Source organism: Pinus tabuliformis, chromosome 2_2 (assembly GCF_031772625.1).
Source record: "Pinus tabuliformis cultivar Carrire ecotype Pingquan chromosome 2_2, CPIR1, whole genome shotgun sequence".
Taxonomy (NCBI): domain Eukaryota; kingdom Viridiplantae; phylum Streptophyta; class Pinopsida; order Pinales; family Pinaceae; genus Pinus; species Pinus tabuliformis.
Genome location: NC_142300.1, coordinates 1,274,347,171 through 1,274,373,985, shown reverse-complemented (window position 1 = coordinate 1,274,373,985; position 26,815 = coordinate 1,274,347,171). Strand labels below are relative to the sequence as shown.

Below are 26,815 nucleotides of genomic sequence, written 5' to 3'. Positions count from 1 at the left end.
AACTAACTGATTATTATAATCAAATCTCATGATGGTCATTTGTTCATCCATAGTTGACAATCTGTTCTAAATTGAACTTATTTCTTTTTGATAACTTGCTTCCATGGTAGTCACTTGATTTGAATGATTGAATTCCATGATCGTCATCTTTTCCTCTAGGGCTAATAACTTGCTTTGCATAGAATTAATTTCCCTTGCATGATCAACTGTTAATCTTGCTTGATTAAGTTCCATATCTTTAATAAGTTGAGCTTGATTAACTTCTGCATTCTTGATTACTTGAGCCCAATTTAATTGTATGTCTTTAACCATTTGAATTAACTCCTTGAAATTATTTTCAACTTCTATAGTTTCCTTTACTTCAGCTTTCGCTTTGACCTTTTCTTTATCTCCATATCTATCTTCAAAGGCATCAATGATTGATTGTAGAGAATCAAAAGTGTTATCAGGGAACTTAATAAACCAATCTAAAGCATCTCCAGATAAGGTGAGAACGAAAATCTTCATCTTCACATCTTCATATTTAGAATATGGGCGACACTTGCTTATACAGAGGCTGACATTCTGAAGGTGAGTTTCGACAGTAAAAGCATTGTTACCTTGAAAAGGAGGAAATTCATCGATGGCTTCACCCAAAACATAAGAATAACCATGCAGAGCTCCCTGAATGTTAGTAAAATCACAAGGAGCAAACAAGTCAAAATCCATGATGACCTGCTTAACGGGAAAAAGATGGGCCAAATGGATATCAGAGAGAGAGATCCCTGCTCAAGAAAATCAAAACATCTACAAGAAGCGAACTTCTAGTAGAAATTCTTGTAAGAAATAGAAGAAGTGGAGTCGCCACTTGAGCATGAATCTCTCATAGTTTCTGAAGGCGAAACTGAAAAGTTAGTGGATGGAGGAAGATGGATATTCATGGAGGGCCCCTTGTCTGGGTTTAAATGAATGAATAAGTGGAGTCGCCACCCAAACAGGAAATGAACCAGAATGTCCAGGTGTAGAAAGTGAATATGAAAGGATCAGATGAGAGAGATGACGAGAGTTAGGATGGTGAGAACTGAAGAGACGAAATGACGCCAGAAAAATGAGATGAAATGCCGTAAAGCCAAGGTCCAATAAATTGGTCCTTGGTGGCAATGCGAAGAAGTGTTGGCTTTGCTGGCTCGAATGAGAGATGAGAAATAAAAAGAATGATGAGGAAATGTCATTGAAATGCCGAGAATAAAATATCCCCGGCAACGGCGCCAAAAAATGTTGTCGCAAAAAGTGTCAAGGCACCACGACAACGCTTAGAGTAAGGGCTGTCACTCTAATCCTTACTCACTCCGTTTAGGCTCTTGCCTAGACAAGTCAAGGGGGGTAGTCCCTAAGGTGAATGGATGAAGATAGCCTGTGGAACACAAGATCTAGGAGACTTAAGGATGAACAACTTGTAGAATATAGAACAAGTCCTGGTTAACTGAGATGGATAGATCAAACAATTAATACAAATAAGACACAACAACAAGATAGAAATGATTTTAGACCAGTGCCTTATGTTCAATTAACCATAGACTAAATAAAAACAAGTTACCTAGAGCAATTTATAAATGTGGCGAAAGTGACGATCATGATGATTAAATGTAAACGCCCAAAACTGCAATATATATTAGCAATTAAATCCCATGAAGAATTATGAAAATTAACTGCTAAGCAATGATTCTAGATTAAAAATGATTTTCTTCAATAACCCCAGATCTAGAAGAATTTATCTTTCTCCTATAGTCAATGATTTTAAAACATTAATCGCACTTGACAATAGAGAAATCACTACCACAAAATTTAAAATTTTACACTTAACACAAAAGACACCAAGGAACTTTAGATTAAAAATTTAATTATCCTTTAGGTAAGTTTAATGTGCTAAGCTTATGAAGCAAAGTTTGATGTGGCAAATGAATTCTTTATTGTGACCAAAAAATCAAATCAAAAGACCGTAATCAAATTTAAATTTTTTAGGGGCCATAGGCCATATAAAAAATTAAAATTTTTCAAATATGAAACCTTAAGTTTTGCTTTTAAGTTCGAAATTTTTATTTAGAGAGGAAGAAAAAAAATGAAAGGGCAGCCAAAAATGGTAGCCTAAAAACCTTAAAGAATTTCCCAGAATTTTTTATTCAAATGATATATTCTTTTGATTCAGATTATAAAAGTCTCAGGAAATTTGAAACCCTCAAACTGGAAAAACTTGGAATAATACCCCTGCAAAATGGTTTTGAGGCCAGATCTTACCCTCTAGGGCCTAGATCTGGTTTCAAATAAAAAATTCTCCTTCAAATCTACTGCTGCACAATGAAGAGAAAAGACCCAAAAGATATATACAATGATGAAATTAAAAACCTAGAAAAACCCACATTAGAAAAATACTATATTTACAAACTGAAGGCTCTAAGTAGCCAGATCTACCATTATGCCGCAAAGAAATTGAAGATTTTTAAATTTTAAATGAGGTGCTAACTCGAAACCCTTTGTGCATCACCAACACAAAAAATCTTATGATAAGCCTGAAGCTAATTTAGTTGGGCTCTTTAGGAAACACAAATCGGGAGTTGGCTGGTCCCACTGAAAACTTCCCCTAACGCCCGAGGATTTAAAATCAAGATTTCCCTACAAAACTCGATTCATCCATTAAAAGTAGAGCGAGAAAATAATAATAAAACTTAGACAAATAGAGATACCTACTATTACGTTCAAAATTTAAATTATTATTCAAACCCAAGCAATTGAGTAAGATACGTGTACTCAAATCACCCTTTAGAAGCTGTCATCATTGGCTTTAGAAAAAATTAGGCATGAAAAAAAAAATCTTACAACATTCACATAAAGAGTAACACCAACAGAAATTAACCCCAAAGTGTTTCTTTATTATTCAGAAAAAGATTACACCAGAGCTTTTAGCTAAGCACACGACTCAAAGGTCGGATCAATCAATTGACAAATGACTTCCGATTTAAAGATAAATCCTCCAATTGCTAGTTTGAGTGATCCTCTTCAAAGCAATCTTGACTGCTGATGAATATTAATTTTTTTTTTAATCTCATCTGTCGAAATATTTAAATATTTGGGGAAATTCGAAATTTTTAATGAAATGCATTTTAATTAACTCAAAAATAGATTTTTGAGTTAATTTCCCAAAAAAGTTGACTTTGACTTAATCCCCAGGGATCAAAGGTTTAAAATTTAGCAAAATAATTAATTTACCTTAGTCCAGGAACCTTTTAAAATTTAATTTTTTAGGACTGACGAATTTTGTCTTTGGAGAATTTAAATTTACCTAGGACCTATAATTAATTAAATTTCTCGATTAGGATTTTAATTCATTTTTTGGCCAGAAAATTTAATTAATTAATCTATGAGGGGATAAATTATTTTTCCAACCCTCAAGACACTTTACATCATGATTTTCATATTTTTTACATCATAAGGGGGAAAACCCATTTGTAATAGACCTTCACAGACTACCCATTTCTGCAACACAAATATAATCCAGCAGACCAAGCAATTTGTAATAAAATGTTGGAATTTCTAAGTCTATCCGTAAAAAATTCTTCATGTACTATTTGATTTATTTCTTCCTACTTGTTCTTCTACTTAACAAGTTATTTACCATGTAAACACTGAAAATAAATACAAGTACAGTATCAACACATACAGATCATCAACTGAAGGAGACAAGAACACAAGTGACAGTTATTTTTGGACTAATGTCCCCGGAAAAAACCAATGCGGGAAAACCGGTGCAGCTATCAGAGGGTTTTATTATTAAGCAGTTTCAGAATACAATCTAGGTGCCAGAAATGGCTCACCCAACAGAGAATGCCCTTGGCAGTAGTACCTCTCAGTCGGAGACAGATATTAGCTCCAATCTGCCCCACGAAATCTCCCAACGTTAGCCTCTCAGGTTTGCGTCAACCTCTCTGGGCCAACGTCAGCCTCTCGGGGCTTTGTGTCAGCCTCTGGAGCCTCTGTGTCTCCCATGCTGGCCCTCCTTAGGCTCTGCGCAGCTCCTGGCTGCCTCTACGTGGCCTCTAGCTAGCTCTGCGTCAACCCTCTCCCGACTTCTGTGTTGATGCTCCCGGTACTATCTTTGCCTCTCTGCTATTGTATTCACTGCCCCTCACTACAACAGATCACTTGTTTGAATTTTCTGAGCAAACCTCGCTCCAGAAAATCGAACTGACTGATCAATCTTGGTGTATTTCCAACTGACTCTCAAGCCTCCTCTTATACTTTTTCTGTTGAGTCTTCAACCGCTGAGATTAAGTCTCTAATCAACAACTAAGATTAGGTTTGGCTTGATCCATGTCATTTAGAATATTCTCACCCAGTTTTATATTTTTTTTCTAAGTAAAGGCTATTTCTATTAATAAAAGGTAAAAATACAGTTACAAAGAGGTTGAAACCTTAGAGGACAGCCGAAACTGTCCATCAGTACATACAAACTGTCCCAGGGTTGGGAAAACCAGATACAAAAAGCCCAAAAGCCATACAGAGAGAACTGGCCATGTTGGTAAACCACAGAAAGGTCAAAAGAAAAGCTGTAACCATACTATCTATACTGACCAGATAACCATAGGCAAAACTGCAGAACCAAAGACCTGATACAACTGCAGAACCAAAGACCTGATACAAAAAGACATTAACAAAAGCCATATAGGCATAGCACATTGAACTGAAGAGCAAAGAGAGAAACTGGGGAATCAGACATGGCCCAGGAGGCTTCAAGCGACTGTTTCATGGTCCTGAGCTTCCTCCTCCACCGGGCATGGATTGCCCATCCACGAGTCATCAACAGTGTCCTCAGCATCTATACCGCTGCCACCTGGAAGAGCTGCCAAATGCCGGATGCCACCGGAACCACTCGCCGGGTGAACAGAGGCCGAGACTCCCTGGAGGTTGCCGTCTGGTGGCTTGAAGACATCAGGGACACTTCCCTCTGCCTGCAGATCACCACAATTGAACACAATGCCAACGTCTTCCCCCTGTTGCTCGCTTCCATCCTGAGACTGCATTGCCGAGGTATGCACAGAAACACTAGGCCGAGCTTCTTCCTCCGCAAAGATTACAGTGATGCTGGCCGAGAGAATAGGCTTATTGAGGCGACTTTGAAATTTGAAATGGGTGGTTTGGAAAGAGTTATGCGGGAAAGGCTTGCCATTGTCTGAGGGAGGGGAAGCCGAAGCCAGAGGAATAACAGGCGGGGGAGCAGGCTGAGAACGCCCACGGCCTCCACGACTACCACCTCGGCGACAACTAGCGCGGCGACGCACCATTGTCAAGGTGGCAAGGCAGCTTGAAGGAGATATGGAGCAGGGCGAAACAAAGCAGGTGCCGAGGTAAGGGAGCCGATTAAGAGTCAGAAACCAGACATTCAAAGTAGCCTTCGGAGCACTGCAGGGATGCAGAGTCTGAGGCAAGCTAATGCAGGGAGGCCAGAGGGAAATAATAGCGGAGAGAGCCGACGAAGCCATAAGTAAAACTTCAGGCGAAGTGTCTCGAACGAACGACGCATTCAATTCCGAATGCCAAGTGATCTGCAGGTACCCATTATGAGCCTGCTTCATCCGCGGGAGAGCTTGGGGGAATGTGCGATCCTGCCACTTGCAGGACCAGATGCCGGCGCTGAATAATCCCTCCATTAATATAGCGTTAATGCACCCGCATCCGGGTTCACCCAGTTTTATATTCATACTCATTAATTTTAATTTTCCTAAGTTTAGACTTTAGGAACCCCATTAAAAATATTAATTATTTTAATATCTCTCTAACCGTGTGGAATTTGCCCAAACTATTTCTGGGTCTTGGAGATATCATGTGCTTTAACCTCTCCACCAATTTTCAAGGCTAGAGCACATTCGATGCTACCCCAAATCAACATAAAATAACCTAACCAAATAGTTAGGATTATTCCCAAATCACTTTTACATAGACTCGATCTAGAACACTAGGACTCGCCTAAGATCCTAACGACAAAATCCATTCCATCTTTGGGGTAAGACTGGAGGGAAAAAATCTGCTGACCATTCAAGAATGGATCGGGGAGACAAAAAACCTCCGAGAATGGAGATTGTCACTAGAAAAGTAGGTTTATCTAGGTTGTTACATACATGACACGGGTTTGCTGAGATTATTTACATTATACACATGCAAAATGGGTTTACATAACATCTTGGAAGTCAGACTGATGATGGTAGCTGGATGACACGGACACATCGATCAGCTGCTATCCCTATTGCAAAAAAAGGGGGTGTACTGCTATGGGTCATTGATACGTAGTGATCAACAAGATCCATCCCATATACTTTTCCACATTTTGATTTGCTGTTTGTGAATTCTTTTTTTTTGAATGTGGTTCATGGACTTTGGAGATTGGTGACTGCTATGTCCACAGAAACACAATTCCAAGCAGACCGAACCGAAGGGATCACTTCCCGCCAGCTCAACCATGGAACGTAACCCTGAGAGCGTCGAGGAGAATTGAGCCCGTGGCCTCTCAGTAGTGAGGTGCTTTAATGATGGCGACTCGACCAATTGAGCTAACCCTCGGGGCTGTTTGTGAATACTTTTATATAAATATACAAGGCATTTTTCAAATAAAAAAGAGCAATTTGGAGAAAATGTTTTTGGAGATCTTAATTCTCCATGTTTTTGGTTCATGGTTATATATATATATATATTTGTTGATATTTGATGTTTCCTGATACCCAGATATGAATCTTAACTGTTTCCATTTAGTTTAGAATCTAGATGCTATTAATTCTTTTTATACCATGCAGTCATTGCTTTTAATTATAGATATTGAGATTGTGGCAGGCCTTTGATTTGTTGTTGGATGGTTGCAGCTTGCTGTCATGGGCAGGGATCCATTACTTTCTGATGATTCTACAGAGGGGTTTTTGTTGGCCCGTACTGCATATGCTGTTCATTGGTTTAGAGCAGAATCAAGAGTGAGGAATTGTTGTTTAATTCTTTCTCATTACTGTTCCCAGATTTGGATTTAAAATCTAACCTTCGTTCATTATCTTCATCTTGTTTTTCTGATTGTGAAGGAGATAAGATAAGATAAGATAAGATAATTTTATTAATGTCCAACAAATGACCATAATAGGTCAACGGGTTTCCAATCTATTTTGTTGTTTGAGTTGGCAGGAAGGGTTTCCAATGCTGAGTCATCTGGCGGTTGCAAACTTTAAAAAGGGTGTTTCACATGTATGTAAAATCTTAAATTGTCAGTTATATGTTTCATGATTCTGTTTTCATTACCAAGTTCTCTTGCAAGTCCATTTCTTTTGTTTCTTTATTGGGAGACATTGGATGCTTTGTTTAATTCCAATTCAAAGTGTTTAAAAGTCTTGAGATGTATGACCAATGGGAAACACTAATTTTGTTATGATTATATTCGTACTGTCTCCATTTTTTAGCTGCATATGAAACTGTCCAACTCTGCGAGCTACTTAATTACTATTAGCTCTAAGCCCGTCAGCAGTTTAACCTGTGTCATCATCATGGCAATACCCTGTCTCAATCATTAGACCGCTGCCTGATGGACTTCATTTCTTTCATTTTTTTAATTAATGATCATTTTTAGGAACGAAAAATTGAAAAAAAATTCACTTTATCCTGGAACACCTTTTGTTGTTCAGTGTACTGCTGTTGAATAATGACGGTTTCCAATAATAAGTGTTGCTGCTGCTGCATTTGTTCAGCGAAGACTTGGGCAAAGCTGGATTCTTGGGAACGTAAGAAGTTCTCTTTCTATTGATCTAGTTTTAAATATTCTAAAATAAAATCTTGTGATGCTGGTGGGTTTGAACTTTGAACTTCTGCTTGACTGTGACAACTGCAGTTGTTATGAAATCAGGCAAAGAATAACCTTGAGTTGTTATATAGTTCGTGGGAACTATGAAAGGACCCTATATGCATCTCCAGTCAATCCCTTAAAAATCCTTTAAGACCTGTGTATATTATAAAGACCCAGATGTTTACGTTTAATGTGATTTTACATTTTTTTAGTTGCAACATTCTGAGTGTGATCTTTGACAACTTATGCGAAAAGATCTCTTTCTATTGATATACTTTTAAACTTTCTAAAATATTTTTTTCTAATGTTGGTGGGTTTGAACTTCTGATTGACAGCAGCAGGTGTTTTTCTTTTGGTTAAATTTCTCCATGCCATACATTTCCGGGGAAACCCACCAGGCGCTTTCCCTCATTCTGAGGATGGTGCTCAGGGTAAACTGGATTTTGTAGAAGCTTGAAGCTTTGCCATGTCACTTATGGTAGTAGAACCTTGGTGGGAGTATGACACTCCATCATACAACCACTTGGGCTAGACCCAATTGACTATAACTAGAGTTGTTACGAAATCCGGCAAAGAGTAACATTGAGTAGTTATATAGTTTGTGGGAATTGGCTCTTTATGCATCCCTAGTCAATCCATTAAAAATGGCTCTTTATGGCTCTTTAAGCCCCATGGTTATTAGGAAGTCCCGGATGTGTACATTTAAAGTGGGTTTACATTTTTTTTAGTCGCGACATTCTAAGCACAACCTCTGACAAATATTAATTATGGTTGCTGTTGAACAGCTCAGTTAAAATGAAAAGAAATTGGGGATGGGAAAACTATGCCAGAGTCTGCTGGTTGTCTCTTTACTGGAGAAACTACATTTATCTTTCGATCCTCCACCTTATCCTTCTTCAAATTAAGTAGACAGTTATACTAGAACCAGTGATATTTTTTAATTGAGGATTAATTTCAGACCTAGGTAAGAATGCTATTTCATGGATGGATTATTACTGAGAATTTTCAATTTTATTTTCTATGTGCTTGAGATGTTCTCTTATTATGTACACCATAATAAGGGAAAAGAGTTTGCAAAATTTCCAATACTAGAAACAGAACCAAAAACGAGAGGAAAACCCTTTTTCCATTATTGTTTGAAAGTCTGTTTTTTTTTCTTGTAGCTTAGCAGATATGTATTGGAAATAAACACATGCTATTGAAGTGCAGATGATGACAAACATTGAATATCTTTTATTAAATGATATCTGAAAATATAAATTGATTGATGTTGGTGCTTGTTACTCACCAAAAGTGGGTAACCCCATAGGAGAAAACTTTTCTCCTATCTTGGACAGCTAGCCAGCCAGCAGCCCTACATATTGCTTAGTTATGATGATATACCACATTCCCCTACGATTTGCATAGGTCATACACCTCTCACCATCTGGCGTTCGTCTTGAAGGATGGTGGGCTACCACTCGGCAGGTACTTTATTGATTTTGTAATAAGTGCTTTTACTTGATGTGATGGGCATTCTAACACTGATAAATGGATGATCTGGATGATTGAATGATCTTGATTGCAAACTTGTTCTCTCACCTTATTAGAGGGGTTAATCTTCAGCCCTAGTCTAGTGGGACCTCCTTTAAGGCCTTAGGGTTATAGGAGGGTCACTATTTGGGAAACTTGGCTTGAAGTAGCATATCCATGAACATGCCATACTCATCACTTTTCACCTTTCCCTTGATACCACATCCATCCTTTAGGTTAACTATCATTGGTTCATTGGGATTTGGCACCCATACACCACATCCTTGAGTTAGGGCTAGAAAACTTTTCCTTGGAGGTTGATGTAGCTACAAGCAAGATAAAAGCACAAGGTGGGCACAACAAAAGAAAAAAGAAGTTAAAATGGAAAAGATGGCTGGGACATAATTAGCGTGTGGGAAAATGCCTAGCATAAACTCTACCCTCATTATTCATTACCCGGTTCCTAAACACTAAATGTTCCATCTCATCATAAGGAATGCTTGCATGTCCCAAACCTAACGAGTGAGACACTTACTCATCTTAAAGGGGTAAATAAATGCTATATCATAAAAAACAAGCTTGGACTCCTGAGCTATGCTCCATATCAAAGTATTATCAAAAGAAGTAAAAGGTGAATCAGAGGGGTGGCAAAAGTAGGATGAGGAAAGGGGTAACTCATGCCTCCATGATTCCTCTCTCCATACATTTGTACACTCGGGATGTGGACCTCCACTAACTGGTCCTTTGGCCATGGTACTTAGCTGGGAAGTCTCTCCCCTCTGTTGCAATTATTGTCACTAACACTTATGAATTGAAGGGTTGACCTTGGAAGTGTCACCTCCCCTTAGGGCCTGGAAGCACTTAATAGGGTTGATTACCTAGCCACGTCTAACAAGGTAGGGAACACTTTTACAGGACTTGGTCGAGTTAGTATTTGAAGGTGATCCGTGTTTGAAGTCTTACGATGCCCTTAACAATTAAGAATGGTTCACTGTGATGCATCTATGGTCATTGTCTCTAATGAGTGTTTGTTTTCAAGTTAGGAGAGAACCAGTGTGCAAAAGTATAATTGTAAAGTGTGTATTTGTATGTGTAAATAAGTAATTTTATTATTGAATAGAAACTAAATGGTGATTACAAGCCTTTGTGGTTGTGTGCATATATAGGCATGAACTGGCCACAAATGTGAATGCTCATATTGTTTGACTCTTGACCCTTCATAATTAACGGGTCATTAATTAATTTAATTATTATTTTTATGAATATTTTATTCATAACATTGCTACCCCTTTAGAGATGTTTTGTCCTCAAAGCATAACAAGAAGGCTTTCCTCTGGTTGTGTTGATTTGGGGTAGCATTGGATGTGCTCTAGGCCTCAAAATTTGCAGGAAGGCTTAGACACGTGCATTCTCCAATACCCAAAAATTGTTTTGGGAAATTCCACCTGGAAACAGTTTTACTAAAACAATTAATTATTTTTAATGGAACCCTAAGTCTAAACTTAGGAAATTAAAATAATTAATGGGTATGAATCTAAACTGTGGATGGAACTTCTAGAAGAAGACAGGGATAAAGTCAAATGTTCCTAACCATTGACTAGAATCTAATTTGGGCCATTGAATGATCAACGAGAGGATTATAAGAAGAGACTTGATGGGCACTTGGAGAACACACCAGAGGCAAATATTCAGTTACCCGAGTAAGATTGATTTTCTCACTGGTCGAAGTTCGGCAAAAGAAAATCAAATCAGAGGGAGAGTTGCAGGTGAGAAAGAGAGAGAGTTGCCAGCTAGTCCGTGATGTAGATCTTTCAAAACCCTTTTTGAATCTGGAGATTCTAAACATCTACGCAAGGCATCATTATGGTGCTTTTGAAAGAGCACACCATGAATCGGTTGATAAGATAATGCTTTAAGACGAATTTCCCTTTTCTGCTTTGCTGAGAGATGTGAGGGCAAGGTGCCTCTTTCTAGATATTTTCGTACATTGGTGTATCTTGATGAGGTTGCATTGTTGGGGTAGCTTGAACAAAGTTATACATGTCAATTTCTTGTTCTCATCTAGATGTGTCTTCTTCTGGTGAGTTGACGCTTCCGCAACGAGCTGACAGAGACCATGGCCTTTAATAATGTTAACTGGCTTGAATTCGAAATCATACTCTTGTAAACTCATCATCCACTTCGCTCTTTGTTCACCCAACTCTTGTTGTACAAAAAGTGATCTGACTGCTGGGTGGGGAATGAAGATAACAATATGACTTTTTAGAAGATAAGGCCTGAAATGTTTCATCGCCACATAGATTGCATAAGCCTGCCTTTTTATGGCGGGATAATTTAACTCTAATCCTTGTAGCCCTGCACTCGTGAACGAGATCAATTGTTCGCTGTCTTGGTTATCCTTTTGAGATAAAACGACTGCGAGCGATGTATTGGAAGTGAAGGTGTATAACAAGAAATCTTTGCTGAAGTATGGACTATACAATGTCAGGGCCTCAACTATTGCTTGTTTTATCTCTGTGAAAGCATCTTTTTCCCTTTGATCCCATACATAAATTTTGCCAACATAAGGGGATCTCGCCTGTATAAAGTCCCAGTTAGACTCTATACCATTTGGGATAGGAGTCCCATTAGGAATAGTGGACTGACTGCCATTTTATCTTAAAGATTTGCCTTGGCTGAAATCAACAACATAAGAGAGTACGTATATAACTTTTGAGACAAGCAAGCAACGTCAACTTTGTGAAACATGGAATTGTAATGTGTATAAAGTACTTTCACAGACTATAAAATGAAGTGAGCCTTTAGAAGACACTCTAATAAAGACACACATGCATAGAGAGAATCATTAGTTAATTTAAAAAGTAGTTTTCAAAATAACAACGATCATGAAAAACAGATAAGATGCACGTTTCAATTAAGATGTGTACTAAAGGCAATAAAATAGTTCATTCTCTTTAGTACATATAAATACAAACATATACCACAAACATCAAAAGAAAGGTATTATAGTATTTTTGATACATGCATTAAAGTATGTTCGACTCTGAGAGCTTGAAGCTATTAAGTGAAAGTGCCAAGATACACAATTACGAGGATGTCTCACTTGTTCGCTGTCTTGGTTATCCTTTTGAGATAAAACGATTGCGAGCGATGTATCGGAAGTGAAGGTGTATAACAAGAAATCTTTGCTGAAGTATGGACTATACAATATCAGGGCCTCAACTATTGCTTGTTTTATCTCTGTGAAAGCATCTTTTTCCCTTTGATCCCATACATAAATTTTGCCAACATAAGGGGATCTCGCCCGTATAAAGTCCCAGTTAGACTCTATACCATTTGGGATAGGAGTCCCATTACGAATAGTGGACTGACTGCCATTTTATCTTAAAGATTTGCCTTGGCTGAAATCAACAACATAAGAGAGTACGTATATAACTTTTGAGACAAGCAAGCAATGTTAGCTTTGTGAAACATGGAATTGTAATGTGTATAAAGTACTTTCACAGACTATAAAATGAAGTGAGCCTTTAGAAGACACTCTAATAAAGACACACATGCATAGAAAGAATCATTAGTTAATTTGAAAAGTAGTTCTCAAAATAACAACAATCATGAAAAGCAAATAAGATGCACGTTTCAATTAAGATGTGTACTAAAGCCAATAAAATAGTTCATTCTCTTTAGTACATATAAACACAAACATATACCACAAACATCAAAAGAAAGGTATTACAATATTTTTGATACATGCATGAAAGTACGTTCGACTCTGAGAGCTTCAAACTATTAAGTGAAAGTGCCAAGATACACAATTACAAGGATGTCTCACTTGTTCCAATAGTGGAACATGAAGCCACAACTTGCTCCTCAAAAGAATGATCTCTCTCCCTTATGCTTAGTTAGAGAAGCCAAGGCTAAAAGTCCTTTGCTTGAGGCATGAGGGTCTATTTATAACAAATGAGGTGACCTTTCACCTCCCATGTGACTCTTGAGCTTCCCTATGACCTTTGGAATTCCTAGTGACTTTTCACATTCCACATGTGACTTTTGGACTTCCACACACATTTTTTACATTTTCTTTATTTTCTAAATACAAAATTACATTTCACAAAATTGTGGCAAAATCCATAAAATAAAATAGGCATTTGTGTTCACATTTAGGGAAATTGTATTTCAGCTACTATGACATGAAGCTCCATTGTGATATATTGATACCAAGCTCTATACTCCGCTGCTATTCCTTCAACTCTTTGTGGTAGATTTGGATTGCATTGGATCTTACCCTACAAAGTGTCTAGATATATGGTTTTGGAGCCTGATTTTACATTGTTCCACAATAGGATTAGCTTCATTTGTAACTTGACTGGTTCAACCACTTATTGTAGAACAATGTCTTTAGTCACCTCTAAGTCATCTTGGGTGGTCGCCTGTCTGATGTGGTTCAAGAATTCCTCTAACTCTTGCCTGATAGTTCTTTTGTGTCTCACCTCCCAAAGTGCACCTATAGAAGGGCACTTTGGTACTCGCACCAAGGCTTCCAATCTGTTGTGCAATTGTGTATAAGCTGACATAATGTTGGCTATATGATTGTTGAGCTGATCATAGATCTACATATGCATTCTCATCTCTACCTTGTCCATTTCAGCTTTAACCCTTCCTTTCTTAACCAATGATGCGGGTGTATTTAAGTACTTGGCGCCCCATTCCTAGATCATGTCTATAGTTGTATAAGCTAACTTTCAGACCCTCAAATTTTGCTGTGATCCTTTCTGGACTTCGTACATAGGCACAATTCCCTATGCAAAGTGATCATCTCTTCATACACTTGCTTCATTGTGTTTTCCAATGGCATGATTTCTTCGAGTATAGCTGACTATAGTCCTTCTCTGCTAAAACTGGTGGAAGACATACTTTGATTTTCGATAAGGAGGTGATCAATTTGCTGCTTTGCACTAGCTAATTCCTTCTCCAATTGTTCATTCTTTTGCATCAGAAAATCAATATTCTTCTTTGTGGCTACTGCAAAAGTTGCATTCGCTGAAGCAACTACTCTGGGATTGGTCTTGGTGTTTGATACAATGACCCTTTATGTATGAATGGAAACAGGTCGATCAAGTTCATTTGGGAAGTACTTCCTTCTTTCTTGAATGATCTTGTCTTTCAACTCATCAAAGGTGAAATTGGAGATGTCCATATTTCTATCACCCTTTGGAGGCGAAATCCCCATCTCAATGAAAGAAAGGTGCCCACCTGTCAGAGGAGTTGAAGTCCGAATGTTCATAGTTGCTAATATCGACTTAGTATTTGCTGCCTAGTTCTCCTCTTGTTCATAATTTGTATTCTGTGCCTCCAAATCTTCCGCTAACTTCTTTGTAACTTCCTCTTCTTGTTTTCTTCTTCGACGTGTAATCTTCATAACTCTTCTTGTTCCCTTTGTTTTCTAAGAGCTTCATCTTATTGCATCTTTAGGGCTTCCTGCTCTTTCCTTTTTTTTTTGTTCTTCTTTTCTATTTTGCATTTCCTCTCGTTTCTTCTTATCTTGCTCTTCCTTCTACTTGCACTCTTCCTCTTGTTTCCTTTTCCTAGCCTCTTCAAATTCTTTCCTTCTCCTTTCCACCTCAGTTGTGCCTTTGGTACGGTGATAAACATTGAACCTCTTACTCCTCTCCTCCTTAGCATCTTGGTCTTGCTTTCTCTTCAACTCAACATTATCTTGATTGTCCGTTCTCTGCTAGGTCCCTTCTTGATATGTATCTAGCACATGTATTGTGTGAGAAGGGCCTACTTTTTCACCTGGTCCAACTGCTCTAGAAGCATTATAAAAATATTTGATCTTCTCTTCATCCTCCTAGGAGACAAAAGCATATGACCAGGTGTGCCCCAACTTTGCACAATGTTGCTTGCATATACTTCTAGGGTTGTATCTGTGAAAACTCATCTCGCCGAATCTGAGGTAGTTAAGTTCTTCAATTTCAACGTCTATTGCCTTTAGATTCTTCAGTTCATATGACCCTATTTGCAGAGGGAATATAGGCCATGGTGCGTGAATTCATTGTCTATTACAAACTTTGGCATAAGATGTGGTGTGTTATAAGCTCCGAACACCTTGATAAATGTGCCTTGACACTTCTCTAGCCTTATCAGTCATGCAAGGTGCCTCAACTTCAAATATCATTTGATATAAAACCGCAATGAAGTACTTATCTATCTTCTCACACTCCCTTGTAGTTGACCTCTGACAATATCTTACAATATGTGTGGACAAGAGATTGTTGTTTGGTCCACTTCCAATCCAGACCCGAGAATTCATTCTTAGCACAAATCCCATCTAGCAAGTAAGATGACATGTAAAACTCAGACTGCTCGCCTCGTGAGACATTTTTGCCTTTGTAACATTTTGTTGCCACTGTTGGGCTATCAGGTCTGACCAGTTGAAATTTTTTCCTTCAATGACACAAGGGTAGACCATGTAGACCCATCTTTCTAAAAATAATTCTACGTTTACCTGCCTATATAGCTTGCAACACATAGCCATCAAATATTGATACACTTTCCTCAATGACTTATTTCTGTAGATTCCTCTAGGATTTTGGCGAAACTTGCCCGACTCTTGCCACCATGTCTTGAGAATGTCCTTTGTGGAATACTGAAGAGAGAAAGCAACATAGAACTTTGAATTCAGGTATTCCTTTGGCTTTGGAAGCTTGTAATATGAATGAAGATCATGGGGTTGGTATGTAGCGAGCTCTCGTCCACTTGCACTTTTGAGGATCATGCTTTTAATGTCAAAGTGTTGCAATATCCACTCAATTACTTTTGCACAAGGTAAAACTGGATACCAACTAGCAATCCTGTAGAATTTGGACCTTTTAACATTGATATACACTTCCCTATCCTCTAGGTCTTCTGGGAACTCATCCTTAATAAAATCTCTGAATATCATTTGCCATGTCAAGGTGGCAAACTTTTCTATGAAGCATCGCGTGTCTAATAGGATTGGTACTTTAGCTTTTGGGTTATTGATAACACTTTCATTACTGCTTTTAGTGGCCTCTCTTATTGGTTCTTTGCGTGTAATTGGAGGCATAGTGTCAGTAGAAGATGGAAAACTGATAGGCTTTGGATTTGTAGTACCTGGAAATTGAAATTCGCTCATGGAAAAGAACACAATTAGTCCCCAAAAACACCTACTCTATCTTGTTTACTTATGCCAATCATTCGTTGTGAGGGGATAGTGCACTGGTTCAGAGTGCAATGGCACAAGCTTGAGGCAAGGGTAATGGCACTGGTCACTGGAAGTGCACTATACACTAGGGTTGGAAGAGAATATATCCTTGGTGCAGGGTGCAGGATTTGGAGATAGAGGCCAGAGGCTTAGGCATTAGGACAACGCAGTGCACCATCACTGGGAGAGGGTCTCTTTGTTGGGCATCGGGCACATTTGCAGTGGATAGAGGGTTGCATGCCTGTCAACTAGAATTGCGGTCTACGCTACTCAAGGCAAGGATGCTAGTGGTGAGTGCAGGTCGCAAGTCCAGGGAGTGAGTGGTTGTGACTGCTTTCTAGAAGTGCGCTATGCACTCTTGAGGATAGGAAAACCTTGTGATGGGTGTGTGTTGCATGGTTTGAAGGGTTTAGAGCTAGCACAATGCATGATAACAAGGGTTTTACTCAAAAATGAAAAAGACTTGGCATGCACACAGATATATACAACCAAACTCATGACTAGAATGCAAACAGAGTTAGAATGCGAAGAGACACTAAAAACCATCATTCAAGAACTAAATCTACATATGCAATCTTAGAGTTTGAGGGAGGAGGAACTTACTCAGAAGATAACGCACTTGTGACCAAGAGCGAGGGGTTGGCCTTGTGCTCCAAACGTGCACAGAGCTCCAATGCGAAAGATAAGTGTGGAATGAGCTCTTGTGCTGGGCTCTTTATATAGGAAGAGCACACATGTGGGTAGGGTTTGAAAGTGCGCCTAGCGCATGTCTTTGCAATAGTGAGTACCAACTGCCAGTGAAGAGTGCACTTGCCTTAGATCAAGGAAGTGCACCTAGCAGCTAGCTAGATTTTGAAGGTGTGTTGGCTTTTCTTTTAGAAAGTGCACTGGCACTGCTTCTAAGAAGTGCGTTAGGCCTGTGTTTGGAAGGTGTAGTAGGCCTGTGGAAGTGAAGTGCGCCATGAAGGAAAGTTGCCCAAGGACTTTTGAAGACAAGGTGCACCGACACATAGGAAACTTGACCTAGCATGAATGACTTTGGTGACTCAAAACGAAAGATGAGTTGATCATTAAGGGGCCCCAAAATTTAAATGAAGGCAAAATTTTGGAGGGTGTTGTAGCAACTACAACATGTACATAGAGATACCTCAAAGTTTTGAGTTACATAAGAAGAAGTCTCATGATTAAAGAATACATTGTACAATCACAAACAAACACGTTGGACTTGGTATTTTTGGGTTAATGGATCAAGGATGATCCAATATGATTTGTTCTGACGAAAGTAAGACTTATGTGTCTAGGGGAGAAATTGTGGCAGAAAGAATTGCTTCTGTAACAAAAGGAGTCGTCAGATAGCCTTGTTTTAGCTTCAGAGGGAATAGACCTCCGAGTTAGAGATAATGGATTATCATTGACATTATCAGACTAAATAGTTGATATGCTGGAAGACAACAATGCCAGAGGGCGTAGCCATAATTACCACAATAATATATGTTTCAGTGTGAGAGGGAACATCTAGTCAGGGTGACAGGAAAGTAGCTGTGATGATGGACCCAATGAAAGGAAGTTGATTTGTTTTATGAGCCAAGTCATATTGCTCACTTTGATGATTGCTATCATGTACCATTGCTCGCATCGGTCTTCCATTGACTCTATAGAGTCCTTCAATTCTTGATCCCAAGGTGAATGCATCCCTCATGCGAGATTCCATAGGCTAGGTGAGGACCTTTCCTCTTATGAAAGCAACTCTCATCCCTTTGTCTTCCAAGGTAGATATAGATACAAGGTTCTTCTTCAATTTCGGTACATACATAACATCATGAAGATGTACGATTTCCCCATAATCCAAATGAAATGTAACATAACCAAAACCCTTTACTAGATAAGTAGAGTTATCCCCAAGAATGATTTTCAAGTTAGTTTCCGTCTCAACCAGATTTGAGAGGACTTCACGATACCTAGTGAAGTGTCTAGAGGCCCCACTATTTACCAACCAATTATCAAATGAATCTGGAGGAGAAGAACTAGAAAGTGCATAAATAAGAATATATTCAGATTGAGTAGCAACTGCATTATTTCCATGAGTTCCTTGATCTCTTTTGAGAATGGTGGCCAACTTTACGATCATCAGGAGCATGTTTTCTTCTTCTATCATAGAACCTGTTGTTGTTGAAGCCATGATTATTGTTTTAGTTGGACCTTGGAGCTCTTCTCTTTTTCAGACAGTCTTGAGCGTAGTGACGGTTACCGCTCAAACTAGCAAGGGACCTAGAGGGGCACTTGCTAGGTCAAGAGAAACAATGGAACAATAGCTTAATGTCACCACAGCTAAAGTTCCCTACTCTTTACGAACTTTCACCAATGGGAGGAGGCCCAATACATATAGGGAATCACCTATGAAGGGTAGATCAATGAAATGGATAGGAAGTGATTCCAATAACCCTTTCCCAGGAGAAACTCAAAATTAGGGCTTGCTTGCTTTTTAAGCAAGGTGTAGGGTTCTCTAGGAGGGGTTGATGAGGATTTGAGGGCTAGGTTTAAGGAATATGACTTGCAAAGGAGCTTCCTAATCCCTAAAATCCTTATGGAACTTGGTTTCCCAAGTGGTTTTTGAAGAATTAATTTTGATAGGAAATGGGACCACACGGGACCAAGTGGACCCCCAGATAGGTCAAGGTAATGGGATTTGGAAACCAATGATGTACTTGACCCAACTAGGGAAGAGAAAGGGATCAAAGAAAGAATTTCTAATAAAGACAATATGATGATCCCAATGAGGCTACTAGTCCAAGGAAACCAAGGGCAAGATTCGATCACAAGGCTAGGGCTTAGGATATCTCACAATCCCACCATCGAAATTACCTCAAATTTGGAGGAGACCTAGGAGACACACCGACCCAATAGGAGCCAAGAGATCGGTTTTTTTTTGGTGAGTGGTTTGCAAGAAACGTGATGCCCTAGGAGACCTAATGGGACTAGGCCTAGAAAAGGGAAGAAGGTGAGAGGAAAGTTAGGTTTTAAGGTGATCACCTTATGGTAGACCAGTGCCTTATCCTTTGGGGAGATTGGAGTCAAGAAGAATTATGACTATGGATTTTGGTTTTCTAGGTCAAGGAGGCCTCAAAGACAACTTCACTTAGCATTATGGCAGCATAAAAGCAACTTCAAAGACTTTATACTTTGCTTTGCAAAATAGATGACTTGTCAAGATGAATTTCAACCATGAAACATCCCTAGGAACATTCATTCATTATACATGGCCCATACATGAAGCAACACTATCTAGAAACAAATTTCCACAACTTCGCATAAATGGATGCAGTAAATTAGCCCTAGTATAGCGAAATCCCAACAACAATGTATGTGACAAAATAGAAAGAAAGAATAACATTAAATTGCATCTACATGTATAAGAGTATATCCAACCATCAAAATTTTGCCAATCAAGAAGCTCCAAGGCAAGAGAAAATGATCCAAACATCAAGATTCATTCCATGCACCAAAATTTCGTCCACTAATAAGGATAGTGAAAATCTCTTAAGAGATACAAGTCCAAACCAAGTGATGATGCTAAAATGAAATCACATCACTTGTATTTATACATGTCCAAATGAATTCGATTTGCCTAATGAGGCCTAATTGAGCCCCTAAGATAAAATAATGTACTAGATAACTAACTTTTGGTGACAAGCCCACCGAACTAGTTCAAAATCAAAAGCATAAGTCTCTAAAGAGGTCGAATGGTCCATAATACATATCGCTGGGCCTTGGAGGAGACCTAATGAAGTCCATAGGTGCCGTAATGTGAAACAGGACTCCCAAAAGTGGTGGACAAGGGGGTGACCCCTTATTCTCTAAGTAGTAAATCTGTGGTGCTCCCAAGTGGGTGTGGGGGTACACAAGTGTCCTCATGGGTCTCCAAAAAAATCGAAGGGCTCCGATGATAGTATAAATGATGCCACATCATCATACAAGACCTGGGTCATCTGTCAAGTGCATAATGTAACTGTGGGGCCGGCTGGGCATGGTGAACCAGGTGCATCTTCTTCGTCCAATAGGTGAACCATAAGTGATCTTTGAATGACTCTAGGGATCCATGGAATGGTATCTGCTGCTGTGGAGGCCAGTGGATCTCTACACACACCCTACATGTGCCAATGTAGCCCTCTAGAGGGTTAGGAACCCACATAGGGAGATGAAACCCTAAATGGAGACCATCTGCAATCCTGCATAAGATCCAATGCGTCCCCGTACCTTCCAACATATCAAGTCATTAAAGCAATCAAGTAAAAGAATTTACAAACCATGGAAAACAAGTGGGCACTTTATAATGGCATGCCCTTTCATAATGGGCTTTGATATATGATAATGCCTCCAAGCTCCAAGGGGTGTTAACCAATCATCCTGTTAGGTGGTTTCTGCTTCTAAAGACGGTGATGTTCATGTTACATCCTTCAAATGGTGGTGGCATGTGATACAATGATGGAACGGAGAAGGGGGTGAGGGGAACAACTTGGGTCACATGCCATGGCGCAAGGGTAGCTAATAAAAGGGAAGCCCATACTTGGGTAAATAATGTGTAGGAGGGAGCAATCGTGGTACATGAGTTACCTCGACCTTGCTTTTTTCACTCTTCTTCGAATGCCTTTTGCCTTTTGTCATTTTCTTTGGTTAACTGCTCGGGGCTCAAAGGAATGAGAGCATGATGTACAAAGTATAGCAGTGGATACCCCTTTTTAAGGTGGGGTAGTTCATTGCCCACCAAGGGTTGGGACAATCATGGGTTCCTGAATGATAAAGGAGACTCATCTAAGGCCTCTAGGAACTAGGGTGATGGCCATGGAAGGGGTAGAGCTCATGTAATGGCTTTTGCCCACGTGTTAAATGTTTTTGCTTTGACCATCTTTTGCATTTTGTGATACAATTTCCTGTTGAATGTGGCCAATTATGTTTTTTCTTTTATTTTTAGCTGCATCAACCTCTGGGTCATCATTTCAGGCCTAATCCAAGATGTGGGCAAGGGGAGGGGGTGGGTGACCCTATGTGGACCCAGGACAGGAATGTGGACCCAGGCGGGAAAAGTGATGAAGGGGGTTACAAAGAGAGGAAGGGGGGTGATATATGTGAATTGGGGAGCGGGACCATGCATCCAAAATCAGGGTTTCCCATGTAATACCATCCCAGAAACCCAAAGTCCAGTAAAAGAGATCCCACGGGACTAGGGTTCAAGGTTAACATCCCAAAAGAGACCTAGGGGACAAGAGCACAGACCTAGTCCACTCTTTCCACTAAATCCCCCCATTATTCCATGCTCCAAAAGTTTCCATGATAAGTAAACTAAAATACTCAATTACCAAATGACAAGGCATACCTTTAGGCTTGGGAGGCCCACCTTCAAACATACGATCATGACAGATGGGTGAGGGACCACATTGTTGATTTGGGGTAACATCAGATGTGCTCTAAGCCTCAAATTTTGCAGGGAGATTTGGGCACATGTATTTCAAAAAACCCAGAAAGCGTTTTGGGAAATTCCACCCAGAAGTGATTTTATTAAAATAATTAATATTTTTAATGGGCTTCCTAAGACTAAACTTAGGAAAATTAAAATATTAATGGGTATTAATCTAATTAGGGGTGTGTTATGAACATAATTAATAACAATTAAATAAATAAAATAAAATATAAATATTAAATAATTAAATATTATTTAGGGTAAATAGTCATTAAATTAAGTGAAAAGGCATGTCTAAAAGACATGCCCATTCACGAAAGGTCACCTGCTGAGGTATAAAAGCATGGTCCTCATTGTAATCTTATATCATCTTATACATTTTATATATATTAATAAATTATTATTATTAAATACCTGTGTATTTTTATATTAAAGTCTACAAGCTATCAGTTTTCGTGCTTCATCATAAGTTTTTATGCTACAGTGGTATCAGAGCCATGGCACACGATATAATCATGCAGGCCTTTGAATGTAGTTCGCCGCACAATGTGCCATTACGTTCACATCTTGATTACATTGAACAATTTAGTATTCAAGAAGCATTTCAGCGATTAGAAAAATCAATTGCAGAAGTTAAATCATGTCGAGAGGAAAATGTGGAAGAAGAAAAGGAAGAAGAATTCAATCAAAATGTTGATAATGATGAATATGAAAATGATACAAATCAAGATGATGAATCTAATGATAATGAGGATGAAGAGGCCTGGATCGATGGAGAAGTTCTAGAGATCAATGGACGGAAAGCTAAAATTCAGACCACCAATGGAAAAACAGTGGTTGTGGACGTTTCAAATGCACACCCTAAAGATACTGAAGCAGTGCCTGGGGGTGTGGATGATATGACAAAACTAGCTTATTTGCATAAACCGGGAGTTCTGCACAATTTGTCAACTAGATATGAACTTGATGAAATTTATACATATACTGGGAGCATACTGATTGCCATCAATCCTTTTAAAAGACTTCCTCATTTGTATGATAGCCAAATGATGGAACAATACAAGGGGCCTACATTTGGAGAGCTAAGCCCTCATGTTTTTGCTGTTGCAGATGCTGCATATAGGGTGATGATCAATGATGGAATAAGTCAGGCCATTTTAGTCAGTGGAGAAAGTGGAGCAGGTAAAACAGAATCTACCAAAATGCTTATGCGCTATCTTGCTTACATGGGGGGTCGAGGAGTAACTGAGGGAAGATCAGTGGAACAACAAGTGCTAAAATCAAATCCTGTTCTTGAAGCCTTTGGCAATGCAAAAACTGTCAGAAATAACAATTCGAGTCGCTTTGGTAAATTTGTTGAGCTTCAATTTGACAAGAATGGGAGAATCTCAGGAGCTGCTGTTAGAACCTACCTACTAGAAAGGACCCGTGTTTGTTAGGTTTCTGATCCTGAGAGGAATTATCATTGTTTCTATATGCTCTGTGCTGCACCACTAGAGGATATTGAGAAATACAAGTTGGGGGATCCAAGAACATTTCATTATCTCAACCAGACCAATTGTTATGAATTGGATGGTGTGAGTGACGCAGAAGAGTATCTTCTAACAAGAAGGGCCATGGATGTGGTGGGGATCAGTTCTGAAGAGCAAGAGGCGATATTTCGAGTTGTGGCTGCTATTCTCCATCTAGGTCTTGAAGACTCTCTTTGTAAACGTGTCATTGTGACACGTGATGAAAACATTACAAAATCACTAGATCCAGTTGCCGCAGCTACCAACCGGGATGCATTGGCAAAAACCGTATATTCATGATTATTTGACTGGCTGGTGAACAAAATAAATATTTCAATCGGCCAGGATCCTAATTCAAAGATGTTAATTGGGGTTTTGGATATCTATGGTTTTGAAAGCTTTAAGACCAACAACTTTGAACAGTTGTGTATCAATCTCACAAATGAGAAGCTGCAGCAACACTTCAATCAACATGTGTTTAAGATGGAACAAGAAGAATACACAAGAGAAGAAATTGATTGGAGTTACATTGAATTTGTTGATAATCAAGATATATTGGATCTCATTGAGAAGAAACCTGGAGGAATAATTGCTCTTCTGGATGAAGCCTGCATGTTTCCAAGATCAACTCATGAAACATTTTCGCAAAAGCTTTATCAAACGTTTAAGAATCACAAACGCTTCAGCAAACCAAAACTTTCTCGTACATATTTCACTATTGGTCATTATGTCGGTGATGTTACATATCAAACCGATTTATTCATTGACAAGAATAAAGATTATTTCGTTGCAGAACATCAAGCTCTGTTAAATGCTTCAAACTATTCTTTTGTTGCGGGTCTCTTTCCTCCTCTCCCTGAGGAGTCTTCTAAGTCATCTAAATTCTCCTCTATTGGCACTTGCTTTAAGCAACAACTGTAATCTCTTCTAGAAACACTGAGCTCAACAGAGCCTCATTACATAAGATGCGTTAAACCAAACAATGTATTGAATCCAGGCATTTTTGAGAATCACAATGTCTTGCAACAACTATGTTGTGGAGGTGTTATGGAGGCAATTAGAATCAGCTGTGCTGGGTATCCAACAAGACGAACATTTGATGAATTTCTTGATCGTTTTGGTATTCTTGCTCCAGGTGTGCTTGATGGGAGCTATAATGAGAAGACTGCAAATAAAAAGTTGCTGGACAAGATGGGTCTTCAAGGTTATCAAATAGGGAAATCAAAGGTTTTCCTCAAAGCGGGACAAATGGCTCAATTAGATGCTAGAAGATCTGAGGTATTGGGAAATTCAACAAAAATTATCCAGCACAAAGTTCGTTTGACATTGTCCGCTGACCATTAATGAATGCCCACTGTCGACAACAGTGTATCATGGTCCAGGTTACGACATCGTATCATGGTCCAAGTTAAGTGCCATAGTCAACAGGGACCTTGACCCAACGTGTCTTTCCGTCATATCCCATTCAATCATGTTTATAGTAAATAAATAAAAAAATCGATATATGGTTGTGGTAATATAGTCGGATCGAACATAAAATTGCACTGATATATAGTCAGATATAGTTACAAGAAAGAAAGAAAATATAATCCAAAACTATAGTGCTAGTGCCCAGTCACATTATAAATTAAATTAACAAAGTTTAATTAATTCAAATTATTAAAAAAAAATATTATTAAAAAAATATTTTAAAAAATAATAATAATAAAAAAAAATTTGGGAAAAAAAATAATTCTTACTATATATATAAATAAAAATTATAGAGAGACGGAAACAAAAGAAGACAACCTTGGACCCAAAAATAGATTTATTAGCGAATTATAGACGCTGAGCCACCAGAGACCTTCTGCCTCCCATATACCGAGATGACAATCACCGTTAAGACAATTGCCAGCAATATAGCTTTGAGGACAAAGCTTTCGAAGGAAGAGGCTATGTTATGAATATAATTCATAACAATTAGATAAATAAAATAAAATAAAATAAAATATAAATATTAAATAATTAAAGATTATTTAGGGTAAATCGTCATTAAATTAAGTGAAAAGGCATATCTAAAAGACATGCCCATTCACGAAAGGTCACCTGCTGAGGTATAAAAGCAGGGTCCTCATTGAAATCTTATATCATCTTATACATTTTATATATATTAATAAATTATTATTATTAAATACCTGTGTGTATTTTTATATTAAAGTCTACAAGCTATCAATTTTCATGCTTCAGCATAAGTTTTTATGCTACAGGGTGAAACTTATAGAAAAAGACACATATCAATCCAAAACGATTTGAGCCTTTGATTATGATTTAATCTAGGCCATTGGTTGTCGAACAGGGAGATATAAGAAGGGGCTTGAGGGTCATTTGGAAAACACACTGAGAGATCTAGGAAATTGATTTTCTGAAGTGAGAAGTTCTCAGGAGGAAAAACCAATTGAGGAGATTTCTTGCAGCAGAGGGACAATGAGAATCCGGAAGAAGGAATTTCCGGAGAGTACGAGGTAGAGGGAGAACAGAAAGACGTCCAGAGGAATACTGACGCTGGCCCACGTAGAGGCAGCGTAGTACTTGAGGGGAAGTCGAGTTTCTTGCTAAGGGAATCCGAAATTCAGTTGTGGAAGGTCGATTTCTCAGCCAACAGAGAATCCAAAGGAGAGGCAGTGTAATACCCAGGAGGGGTGACACAGAAACGACACAGAGTGACGCTGTTCTGCGTAGAGGGTGACGCAGAGCCTCCAAAGAAGTAGGATCAGTCACTGATTCTCCAGTCTTTTGTTTAGTATTCTCTCTGTATCGGATTTTGCTAGTTGAGCATCCTAGAATTGTACTCATATTTTCTCTTGCATAATAATAAAACCCTTAGAGCTGCTGCACCGGTTTTCCTACATTAGGTTTTTCCAGGGACTATTGTCCAAAAATAACAGTGTCCTATGTGTTTCTATTTTCCTTGCTCAGTTTCTATGTTTCAGAATCATATTTAATTTGGTGTAGGTTGCTTCAGTAATTTACTTCAATGTTTCAAGAAGAAATCTGAAATAAGCTTGTAATGTAATTTACAATCTAGGTGAAGTAGATTCAGTTGGTTGTAGTAGGATTCCTGAGATTGTTAGATCTAGGAATTTTCACACACATGTATGGCTCAGGTGGCAGAGAAATAACACAACGAGCTAGGTTGTGGTTGCAAGGGGCTGCCAATTGCGGACCATCATGGAGAAATTTTTTCTACTAGGGATATCACCCACAAAGTGGTGGCTAACAATGACCATTCT

At 38.7% G+C, this 26,815-nt stretch overlaps 1 protein-coding gene and 1 pseudogene across 4 annotated transcripts in view; both read left to right on the top strand.

The window, feature by feature from the left end:
* LOC149198125 (uncharacterized) overlaps positions 1-26,815 on the top strand; it is a 328,910-nt gene that overhangs the window by 155,023 nt on the left and 147,072 nt on the right. For 3 of the 4 annotated variants that reach the window (XM_089406107.1, XM_089406108.1, XM_089406106.1), the window contains 2 exons: positions 6,885-6,989; positions 7,192-7,251. In XM_089406107.1, the coding sequence (XP_089262233.1) occupies positions 6,885-6,989; positions 7,192-7,251 (165 nt within the window). The remainder of the gene's footprint in view (positions 1-6,884; positions 6,990-7,191; positions 7,252-26,815) is intronic. The other variant, XM_089406109.1, reaches the window with a different exon arrangement.
* LOC149198126 (myosin-8-like) lies at positions 22,796-24,890 on the top strand (annotated as a pseudogene).